This window comes from Phaseolus vulgaris, chromosome 4, assembly GCF_051622355.1.
Source record: "Phaseolus vulgaris cultivar YP4 chromosome 4, ASM5162235v1, whole genome shotgun sequence".
NCBI lineage: Eukaryota > Viridiplantae > Streptophyta > Magnoliopsida > Fabales > Fabaceae > Phaseolus > Phaseolus vulgaris.
The window spans coordinates 37145241-37158039 of record NC_143501.1 but is presented as its reverse complement, the minus strand read 5'-3'; the positions used below and the strand labels follow the sequence as shown (position 1 = coordinate 37158039).

The 12799-nt window shown below is 30.1% G+C and overlaps 1 protein-coding gene across 1 annotated transcript; it reads left to right on the top strand.

The window, feature by feature from the left end:
- Positions 1 to 4059: 4059 nt before the first annotated feature.
- LOC137838682 (uncharacterized) lies at positions 4060 to 4839 on the top strand. Its single transcript, XM_068647916.1, has one exon. It carries the CDS (start codon positions 4060 to 4062, stop codon positions 4837 to 4839), a length of 780 nt encoding a protein of 259 aa, XP_068504017.1.
- The last annotated feature ends 7960 nt before the right edge of the window (positions 4840 to 12799 follow it).

Here is a 12799-nt window from a genome sequence, read left to right as displayed (position 1 = left end):
TTTTATTCATTTTTTTTATCAGAAAAATATTTTATTGATCTATTTTTAATTACTATAAGATTTTAAGTTCAGAGTTATACTCTAATTTCTAATTTAATCGATTTTAAGCATATTTTATTTTAGACAATAATTTGTTTTAGTAGGGTCTACCCGTGTCGTGTTACTATCATTTCACGTCTTTTTGAGTGAGAAATATAATAAGATATATTTCAATCAAGATACCAAAATATAATTATGACTGTTACGACAAGATCTCCTTTTCGAAGAGGTGGGAATGGGTGGATGATGTTGATTTAAAATATTAATTATAAGTATAATATAGAATAAGTTTATTAACTTCTATAATAAACAATTTTAAAATCTATAGAAACTTTTATCAGTTGACTATAAGTCTTTTTACAATATATTAATTTATTATATTTTAAAATTGATAATTTAGTTCCCTAAGACTTTTATCTTCAATGTAGTTATTTTAGTAATATTTTTGCTCATGCCACTTAAATATTTTTTTTTCCTTTTTTCTATTTAAGTTTTTCAATTTATATATTTTTTTCTTTAAGTATTATAATTTTCATTTTTCGTGAAAAATATTTATATACAAATAATTTTGGAAAAGATATACAATATTAAGAATGATACTATGAGAGGAGAATGATCACCCAGTGTAACATATAATGATATAAACTATTACTAACTTATGTTATCTCTATTGTAAAATTCCTTAAACAAAATCTTAATTTAAGTGGCCTAACTTTTCAAAATCTCACATAATTTTAATATTTTTTATAATTTTTATTTTATTGGAAGGGCTTATAAAATTTACACTTTCATTAATATTTTATGTGATAATGTTTTTAAGATGAAAAAAAATATTATTTTACTTTTATGATTCATACTCTTATTTAAAAAATTTTAATCTTATATTTAAGGTAATGACAATATATAGTTTAATGTAAAGACTTTATAAAGTTAAGATGTTAAACTTCTAACATTAAATACGACCCTACCTATACTAAATATTTTGCATAATAAGATATAAAATAATTTAAGATGGTATTTATAAGAACTCACTTTTGCCACAATTCTTACACTTAGATTAAAAGTTAAACAAAAGAGAATTATTTCAAATTAAGAGAGATCTATTTCATTGAATGTGACATAAATTAGATGTTTTAAAATGAAATTAAAGCTTTCAAGATTGAATTTGTGTAACAATTTTCTAATTGATTAATTTTCTTACCTAACTTCTTTTATCGTTAATTTTCTTACCTAATTCCTTATTTGATTCTCTTTCAATGAATTAATCAAAAGTAACCCTTACTAGTTATCGAAATAAAAGTGTATATATAATTGAATTTATATATACACTCAATGACTATTTCTACTCAAACTTTTTATGACCCTTTTTAATTAATTAGGTCTTCGAAAAATTAAATTTATAGTTATGGTTTAAAGTCTAGCTCCTTTCTATAATTTCAACCAAAATAAGTTGATTAATTTATGTACAAACGATGATTAATTTTCTTAAATAGATAAAATTAACAAAAAGAAAATTCAAAATGGACAAAAAAAAACAAATTCAAATAATTATCAAGGGCAAAATCTCCATCTTAAAAAAGAGGTTTCTACTCACACATAAATGAGAGAACTCCAAAAGGAAATAAACGGTGGAATCACAATTTTTATCTTACAACATAGTGCTAAAAACAAGGTTAATGTTTTGATACCCTAATAGGGTTTTTTAAAGTCAAGGAGTACATGTATATATAGAACCAACTATAAAACATTTAAAGCTTTATAAAGCTAAAAAAAAAGTCAAATTTGTCCAACGGGGTGGGCATTATTGGGTACTGTCAATAAAGGTGTCACAATCATGGCATATATCCAAGGTCATATCATCCAATTAATTCCTTGAAGAAATATCCACTCCCCTTTATATGTTACTATTTGCTAGAATTTTGTTTTTACTCTTGACTAAGTAATTTGCTTTTAACTAACTAATATGTTGACTCTTGATACACAATTAAAGAATAAAAAATGTATTGATAGTAAAATATACAAACCAACCAATAATTTGATGTTAATGTGATACATGTTTTATAGATAAAAATTATTGAAATAAAAATTAACTTTAAAGATAAAAATAATTAATTATTATAATTAAATTATATATTATTTTGTAGATTAAAAAATTATTCATATATAAATTAATTTTTATTATGAGTAAAAAAATTATAAATTAGTTTCTACATTTTTATAATTAAATATCAAAATTTTAGCTACGGATTATTTTAGATTCTACGGTTGGTTGCTAATTAAATATCAATATAAAAATTAATTTATAAATATTTATTAATAATAAAAATTATTTTAAATATAAATAATTTTTTAGTTTATAAAATAATATCTAATTTAGTCAATATAATGATTAATTATTTTTTCTCTAAAATTAGTTTCTATTTAATGATTTTCTACTAGTGATATTTTATAATATATATAGAAAAATTAAAAATTAAATTATTTATAAGAAAAATAAATATTTTATGATAAAATATTTTTTAATGAGAAATTTAAAAAGAAATTAAAATTTTATATATTTTTAAAATATTTTTATTACTTAAAATTACAGAATTTAAAATTTTACCTAAAAAAGAAAGAATTTGATTTTTTTTTTTATAATTTATTTATCTCCCATATGTGTGTGTATATATATATATATATATATATATATTCTTTTTAACTTTCTTCTTAGTTATATTTATATTAAATGATTAAATTTCTCTAAAAAATTGAATAGAAGTATAATTTTATGTTTTTTAGAAAATATTTTTATCTCAATTTTTTATGTTTTGCGGAAAATGAGAAAAAAATAGAAGAAATAAAAAATTCAAACAATAGTTTAACATTGAGAAAAGGCTTGTGATTGCACCTTCAACTACTTAAACCCCTAAACCGTAAATCATATATGGATACTAAAATTAATGAAAGACAATTATCTCTATTGGTAACTCACTCAAGCCATAATTCAACATAAAGTGCCAACATTTGAGACATGCACTTATTCAAAGACATTTTGGACATGGATTTCATCTCACTTGAAACGTTTCAGACAAGGATACTAAAATTCAGCTTAAATTGTGGCGACAAATCTCTTAGCTAAACCACCCAACAAAAGCATATAAATGGAACATGTTGAACCAGTTACCGCAGTTGAGTGCCCGACAGAAAGTTCAAGCGAGGAGTAGGTATAAATGGAACATGTTGTGTTTTGTGAAGAGATTCACTTTGTTAGAATTACTATATTAAAATTTAGTTTTTTCTCTTCCCTTGTAAACATGAATTGCGTGGATAACTCTATGCTCAAATGATGATTTTTATTTAAGTATAAGTTACCATATGTTACTATTTGGGATTGTTAAAGGGCTTTACTGCTATTGGGTTTGGCCCATCCTTTACTATTTTGTTATGCTTTTCTATATGTACCTCTACCACCATAACTAAGACATGTGTATGAATTATTACGGAATAGATTCAATTTCAGATTTCCTTTTCTCTTTCATTCTATCTTCTTCTCTGTTCTTCGTGAATAGGGTTTGCCTTTACCCATCTCTGTGCACACACTGGTTCCTACCGCTACTCTTATGTTCCATAAAATCCAATATGGTATCAGAGCTCTTCAAATGAAGAGTTCTACTACGCTACCCTAATTCCTTAGATTCCCCTTTTTCTTTATCTTACGTTTTCTTTATTTTTCTTTTTTTTGTTGTTCTTGAGTGCCTTGATTTTCTTCTTTATTGTGCAGGATCAATGGCAGACGAAGGGGTTATGCCACTCACTCAATCGGAACAACCAACAAATATTTTTTTGTATTTGCATCCGAGCGAAAACCCTGCGGCTTCTCTAGTCTCTCCGGTTCTCGATTCCACCAACTACCATTATTGGAGCCGCTCAATGATTACTGCTCTAAGCGCCAAGAACAAGGTTGAGTTCATTCTTGGTGATAACCCTTGTTCGTCGCAAGATAACCCTAATTTTCCCGCGTGAACACGCTGCAATAACATGGTGGCGTCCTGGTTAGTTCATTCTGTTTCTCTTCCCATTAGGCAGAGTATAATCTGGATGGATGTTGCTATTGATATTTGGAACGATATGAAAACCCGTTATTCTCAAGGAGATTTATCCCGCATCTCTGATTTACAATTCGAAGTCACATCTTTAAGTCACGGTGATCTTTCTGTCACTGACTATTTTACCAAACTGCATATAATTTGGGATGAGCTAGATAATTTTCGCCCTAATCCCCTATGCACTTGTTCTGTTAAATGTTCTTGTTATGTGCAAACTGTGATGACCCAAAGAAAATGTGAAGATCTTGTTATGCAGTTCTTTAGGGGTTTGAATGATCAATATAGTAATATTCGTTCCCATGTTTTGCTTATGGATCCCATACCTTCTATCCCTAAAATTTTCTCTTTAGTTGTCCAACAAGAACGTCAACTTTCCACTATTCTGCTTCTACCTTCTCCTCATAGCACTAATGTTAGTCGCACTACTTCGTCAAATCCTCTTTTGTGTGGTTTTTGTGGAAAATTGGGCCATAATGAGACTGTTTGCTATAGGAAAATCGGGTTTCCTACTACTAATGTTAGAAGTACTAGAGTCTATTCTGGTAGAAAAGTTTGTACCTATTGCAATAAAGCTGGTCACACCATTGATACCTGCTACAAGAAACACAACTTTCCTCCTGGATATAAAGTTCAGAATTCCACTCGTCACACACAGATTCATAATCTGATTACTACTGATGATCTCTCTATTGATAACATTTCAAAAGAATAGGATGTGAAAAATTTCCAGCTCACCTCTCAACAATGTCAATTCTTAAGTGACCTCCTGTGCCAGAATACTACTGCTGCCACTACTGCTCAAGCACAAGTAAATCAGGTTGGCACCTTCTCAGTTCATACCAACAATCCCAACAATCAGTCTCCAATAGGTAATACATTGTCTTTTTACACCTACTATTCATAATTCCTGGATAATTGATTTTGGTGTCACTGATCATGTATGCACTGATCTTTCTGCTTTTACACATTACACCAAAATTTCTCTTGTTTTAATTAATCTTCCTAATGGTCACACTGTTTTTGCACACTACTCTGGATTAATAAAATTTTCTGATAAATTTTATCTTCTTGATATGTTATATGTACCACATTTTAAATTAAACTTTATTTCAACATCTAAACTTTCTTTATAGCTTAAATGTACCTTAACTTTCAATTCTACTCACTGTATAATACAGGACAATCTGTCACACGAGAAGATTGGTATAGTTAAGGCTACTGCTGGGTTGTACCTTTTTAATGCTCTTTCTGTTCCCTCACACACAACACCATAAATTCACTTTCCTTCTATAAATTGCAATATTAAGCTTAAACATCTGTGGCATTATAGAATGGGTCATCTTTCTCATAAAAGATTAACTGTCTTGAGTGCTCAATATCCTTTTATTACTGTTGATAAACTTGATTTGTGTGATACTTGTAATAGAGCCAAACAAAAGAAACTGCCTTTCTCTTTAAGCAATACTACTACTGCTGCTATCTTTGATATTGTTCATTTTGATATATGGGGTCCCTGTTCTATTACTTCTATGCAAGGTTTTAAATACTTCTTGACTGTTGTTCATGATTATTCACGCTATACTTAAGTTATCATGATTCATACTAAATCTGAAGTTCGTAACCATATCATAAACTTTACTCTTTATGTGGAAACTCAATTTCATAAGAAAATTAAAACAATACGTATTGATAATGGACCTGTATTTAGTATGCATGCTTTCTTTGCCTCTAAAGGCATAACACACCAAACTTCTTGTATTGAAACACCACAACAAAATGGCATTGTTGAATGCAAACATCAACATCTTTTAAATGTTACTCGTGCCTTGCTTTTTCAAGCTAGTTTACCTTTTTTATTTTGGGAATTCGCTATTACTCATGTTGCTTTTTTAATTAATTCCACACCCACACCTCTCCTATCTAATCTTGCTCCCCATGAAAAACTTTATGGCTCAAAATGTGACTTATCATTTCTAAAAATCTTTGGCTGTCTCTGCTACTCTAGTACTTTAACCGCAAATCGCAAAAAACTTGATGATAAAGCTATCAAGGTTGTTTTTCTTGGTTTTCCTCATAATACTAAAGGTTATATCATCTTAAATTTGAAATATCATCGCATTGAAATCTCAAGACATGTTATTTTTCATGAAACTCATTTTCCATATAAATTGGATAATGATCTTGATAGGGGGCTCAACACTTTGTCTTTACCTATTCCAACTAACTACAATTTTGATTATGATTTTTGTGTTGAACCTACCCCTACCCATGACCATGCACCTGCAAATAATATTCTTCCTGCTGCAACTACACCACCACGTCGTTCCCAAAGAATGCACCGCCCCTTCTTATCTTGCTGACTTTGCCACGTCATCTGTCACTACAACCAGGTATCCCATTACTAATTATGTTTCTTATACTGCTTTATCTTCTTCATTGCAGCATGTTATTTCTTTTATAAACTCTAGCCATGAACCTCGCTCTTATAATGAGGCCTCATAACATTCTTGCTGGCAACATGCCATGCAAGATGAGCTTTCTGCTTTGGCTTCCAACAACACTTGGCAGCTCACCCTTCTTCCCCCCAGGAAAGACACCTATTGGTTGTAGGTGGATCTATAAAATTAAACATAAATATGATGGTACTATAGAGCGACATAAAGCTCGGCTTGTTGCTAAGGGTTTTACCCAAGTTGAGGGTCTTGATTTTCTTGACACTTTTGCTCTTGTTGCCAAATTAACTACTTTGCACTTATTACTTACTGTTGCTACTTCTCAAAATTGGATTTTAAAGCAATTAGATGTAAATAATTCTTTTCTTCATGGTGACCTTCATGAGGAGGTTTACATGATCCCTCCTCCCGATCTCCCTATTCCTTCACCTCATCATGTTTGTAAACTCAACGCTCTCTCTATGGACTACGACAAGCAAGTAGACAATGGTACTCTAAACTTTCTCAATTTCTCTTAGATAATCATTTTGTCTTATCCTCTGCTGATCACTCCTTGTTTATTAAATATCATGATCTTACTATTACTACTATTTTAATTTATGTTGATGACTTGATTCTAACGGGTAACAACATTTTAGAAATTCAATATATTACCACTGTTCTTGATCACAACTTCAAAATTAAAAATTTGGGCAATCTAACCTATTTTCTTGGTTTTGAAGTTGCTAGAAATAGTACTGGCTTGCACCTCAGCCAGCACAAATACACACTTGATCTTTTGTAGGAAACAAGAATGCTCAACTTTGCACCTGTATCCACTCCAATGGCTCAGTCTTCCAAACTCACATCCTTCGATGGCACCACCCTTTCAACTGCAGACACTTCATCTTACCGACGCCTTATTGGCCACCTCATTTACCTCACTAACACTCGACCTGACATCGCCTTCATTGTCCACACTCTTAGGCAGTTCCTTTTCGCACCAACAACATTTCACCAGCAAGCAGCTTCACGACTACTACGCTATTTAAAAGCTAATCCTGGTGACGATATATTTCTGCCCAGCAAAAGTTCTCTTCAGCTTCGTGGATTCAGCGACTCTGATTGGGCCACCTGCCCTGATACCCGTAAGTCCATCACTGGATACTCCATATATCTTGGCGATTCCCTCATCTTTTGGAAGTCCAAGAAGCAACAAACCATATCCTGCAGCTCATCTGAAGCTGAATACAGGGCGCTTGCCACCACCACCTGTGAACTCCAGTGGTTAACCTATCTTCTCACGAACCTCCATCTCATTTTTACACAGCTAGCCACTCTCTACTGTGATAATCAATCGGCCATGCAGATTGCTTCTAACTAGGTTTTTCACGAACGCACTAAGCATATAGAAATTGATTGCCACCTAGTTCGTGAAAAGCTAAACGCTGGTCTTATTAAATTACTTCCCATCACCTCCACCACACAGATAGTTGCATCTTCACCAAGCCTCTTCCACCACATCAGTTCTAGACACTAAAATCCAAGTTGGGGATGTGCAACATCTACTCCTAGCTTGAGGGGGGTGTTAAAAGGCTTTATTGCTCTATTGGGCTTGGCCCATTATGTAATCCTTTACTATTTTTTTTATGCTTTTCTATATGTACCTCTACCACCATAACTAAGACACGTGTATGAACTATTACTGAATAGATTCAATTTCAGATTTCCTTTTCTCTTTCATTCTATCTTCTTCTCTATTCTTCGTGAACAGGGTTTGCCTTTACCTATCTTCTCTGTGCAAACACTGATTCCTACCGCTACTCTCATGTTCCATAAAATCCAATAGGGATTAAAACAATTTAGTCCTTAATTAAGTAATTTAATGTTACCTTCAATTTTGATATTGGTGATTTAATTTGTTCTTAAAATGATTGCATTATGTGATAAATCTATGAGTCTTAGACTTTATTTCTAAAGAGAGTTGTGAGAAATTATATTTAGAATTATGTTTGATTAACGTCAATTCAATCTATTAAATTGTTAAGAATAGATCTTAATAAATTAAATTGTTAAGAATAGTTCTTAATATACTAGTTTCCTCTGTTTCTAATGCACGAGTTATGAGACAAATCATAACTACAAATTCAAAGGGTATTGCTTTGGTTAATATATTTTGATTTAGTTCCCCATATTTTTTTTTCTTTAATAATATTCTTTTCATGATGGCATATGATTGTTATTATTTGAGGTGTTAGTCTAGCTAAGATGTCAAGCTTCATAGTAATGCCTAACATGAAAGCTTTTATTGTGAATCAATCAATTGATATCAATTTTGGAACTCATTTTGCACTATTTCAATTGGTTAAAACAATTTTGCAACCAATTAAAAATTATCAGTCCAAGTATTTTGGTTTTTTATCTTTTGAGAACAATAAGAAAACTTGAAAAAGCTTTTCATACTACAAATTTTAAACATTGATATTCTACTTTGTTGATTGAAAAACATTTTTATGCTCTTTTTGGAAATGTCTCAAAAGATCAAGAAGTAAGTCTTGCATCTTTTTCTTGTTGGAAAAGCACGTAACTTTTCTTATAAGGGAGTTAATCTTTGTACTTCATTATCCAGTTAATTTTATTTCAATTTGTTTTCTCTATTGTTGGTTATTCTTGACTAGGGTTGTATTGTTGATTATTCTTGACTAAGGTCATCAAGCAAGTTTTTCTTATGATATAGTCTCACAAGAGATTATAAGAGATATTGTAGGGTTCAAGATATTATGTTGTGTTGAATTTTTTTATTTTTCTTATAAGGTGTTTGTAAATGCTTGGAATTAGTATATTGGCTTGATAAGGATGATTTAACAATCGGATGTAACCTTTTTTTGGAGGTGGACTAGTATAATTCTTTGTGTTATTATCTTTCTCATATCTCTTACAACTCATATGAATTAAATTTTTATTGCGTGCTTATAGAAGATTAAAGAACATTCAAAATAATATTTCTTAAAGCTAAAATTAATTTTTCTTTAAAGTATCCATTGATTCAAAGTTAATCTTTCATTCATTTATAAAAAAATTCTAAATTTTTGAAAGTTTAATTAACTCCTCTTGAACTCTACTTATTTTTCTAACAACTAGTATTGCAACCTAACTCTTGAAAGTTATTTAAGTTTTTCTGTAATTTTTTTAATGGTTAGTGGAAATATACTTTTTGCTAAATGTGCTTCAATATGCCACAAATGTTTTTCTGGATGAATTATCAAGTTTTTGGATAATTATAATGAAGATTTTCGTTGAATTAATTGATTGAGGCATTTGAGATACTATAATCAATGTTCCTTATATTCTAAAATATGTTATGAGTGGCACTGAAAGAAGAAAAAGCATGGAAGGATTTGAACAAAAATAAATAAAGGAAAGTACAATATGATTGCATAATTAAGAACATCATAACTTTTGCATTAAATCTTGATGAGTTTTTTGTGTGTCTCAATGCAGTAGTTTGAACAATACTAACTCCAAAGAAAAGATGTTGTCTCTCTCGCTCAAGCATGGCATATGTAGTAGAAGTCATCAAACATGTAGAACACTACTTAATGTTCTAACTCGTCATTGCTTGAGTGACAACTTGTCTTAAGCGATACGAGTTTTAGAGGAGAGAGAGAGAATCAACATTGAATGTCCCTCCCTTAAATTTCACTTTGTCGCTTAAGTGATGTGACTTATTGCTTAAGTCACATAACTCCTGAACAAAACCTAAAATTGTGAATCTTTATTGCTTGAGTGATCATTCTATGCAAGAAATGATTACTCACTGCTTCAACAAAAATGGTAAAAAAACAAAAACAAAAGAATGCATAATATACTAATATAACTATTTTGCCCATATTTAAATCTCCTTAACATGTTTTAACTATCCAAAACAACATGTCCATACAACTTGTATATGAACTAATTTACAATTCAACACATCTATGTGCCAACTATTCTATAATTAACTCTAGACGATTCCTACTTCAAAGGAAACTTAAATTCAATCCATTATATTATCATATTTCAACATATCGAAATCAACTTATTTGAAATAGATGTAATTAATTATTTTCTCTTACCTATAGGGGTAGTGTTCCTTACAAAAAAAAAAAAACTACAATATCTTACAAACTTCCAAAATAAGCTAATGGAACTTCCTAAGCTTCATCTATACACAATCAATATCTCTCTTGACCAGATTGTCATTATACCTCAATTCCTCATTTGATTCCAACAAATGAAGTATGAAACTCTTGCTGACATATAAAGGAAGGAAAAATACAAATTCCATTCCAAAGGGATTAAGAATTTGTCTTCATTAAGATCTTGATTGACCATTCTTGATCTCCTCACAATTGTCTCCTTAATCGATAAAGTTATGATTTTTGCGAGTAAAACATATGTGTGTAAATGTTTAAAAATGTATATCTTGATGTGTGATGGTGAATTACTATATGAACGAGTTATTATGCTATGAGAGTTTTTGTTCTTTTAAGTGTTTCTGAGTTATAATAATATGAGTTCTTGCATTTAGTCTTGATGTGTCTATGACTTGTGTATTATGAATCTAAACAATGACTTAGTAGTGTAAAATTCCAAGTCATATACTTTATCCTTTAATATATCTAGTGAGTAATGAATTTGTTTGTTATGCATTTCTATGTACGTGTCATTCATATTTTCTTAAGGGTGAATATGGGTTTATACTAGAGGGCATTTATGATCTTTCACCTTACTTTGAGAATTTTATAGTGGGAACCTTTTGTCTACGAGTGATATGAAGGCCACCATGACCAAATAAATCATCCCACTATGTGGACTAACTCTTGGTAGATTTCATAGTATGATTTTTACTTAAATTACTTCATATATGATTGGTTTATGCAATGATAATACATTTAGAGATAGAATTACATTTGAGTTAATTAACAGAAATTATGACCGAGAATATGTTGATATGTATAACAACTGTGTTTGTTCAGTTATATTACAACTTTATTAATTATACGTGTCTTTTACATGAGTAATATATATATTCATCACTGTTTGTGTGTTTATGATTTTATTGTTTAGACTAAATGATTGCAAACACGAGTTTGATAAAAAAAATAAGAGGTTGTAAGTGACAAAACATAAACTTAATTTATCTTTTTATGAATATTCTCATTAAGTGTGATATTACATAGAGATAATAACTTATTTAGTTTAATTTTTTTACAAATATTTTTATTATTTACAACTTGTAGAATACCATTTCTAATATTAAAGAGTACTTCTATTGATTTCTATCAATACAATTTTTTTTTTAATTTTAACAGAGGTTTGTTAACCGTGATTCTAATAACCTCCCATAAGATATATCTTATGCGTATTGTGGAGGTTTTCTAAATCCCAGATAAATGTTCGTGGTTTTTACAAAACCGCAGTGAAGCTTTATTACAAAACTTCGGTTTTTACATACTCACTTTATTTTATTTTTTGCATTTTTTATACAGTTTGGGATTTCGAAGCACCCTAGAAAATAGTCATTGCTCATATGCATCTGCCGATACTCTCTATTTTTTAAAATCGCTGAAAATTGTAGAAAATCTCTCAATCTCCTTCTTAAAAAAGCTCTTCTCCATTGGAAGCAGGTTGCAATCTCCTTCGTTTTCATTCCAATCTAACTTCCAACTCAGTTTTCTCTTCTTCGAATATTTAATTTTATTTCACATTTGGATTCTTAGGACAAGGAAAGAAAGCAAAAGATTCTCAGACTCAAAGATGAGCTCAAGGACACTAAAGGTTCATTCTCATTTCTCTCGCACATAAAATCAAGGTTCATTCTCATTTCTCTTGCATATAAACTCACATTCATGCGAAATGAAGGATTGATTTTTAGTTTTTGGATATAGATATTTCGTACTACAATCTATTTCCTAGAGTGTTGCTTTAGAGTGTCGGAGAAGTAAACCATAGGCATCACGGAACATCTATGACATAGAATAATTCAGAGGAAGATATTTTATTATCTTTGCTAACAATTACATTCATAGTAACTGCAGTAACAAACTCTTAACTAATTTTATGAGCAGTTACCTAGAAATATTAAATCAACAATTAAAATAGAATTAAAACAGAATAACAAACAGTTAAAAAAATAGAATTTCCAACACTCCTCCTTGATTTTTTGAACTGCAAATTCCAATATTCTGTCTTGAGAAC

Excerpts from the sequence above, each read along its gene's own strand:
- LOC137838682 (XM_068647916.1), top strand. The coding sequence starts at position 4,060 with ATGGTGGCGTCCTGGTTAGTTCATTCTGTTTCTCTTCCCATTAGGCAG.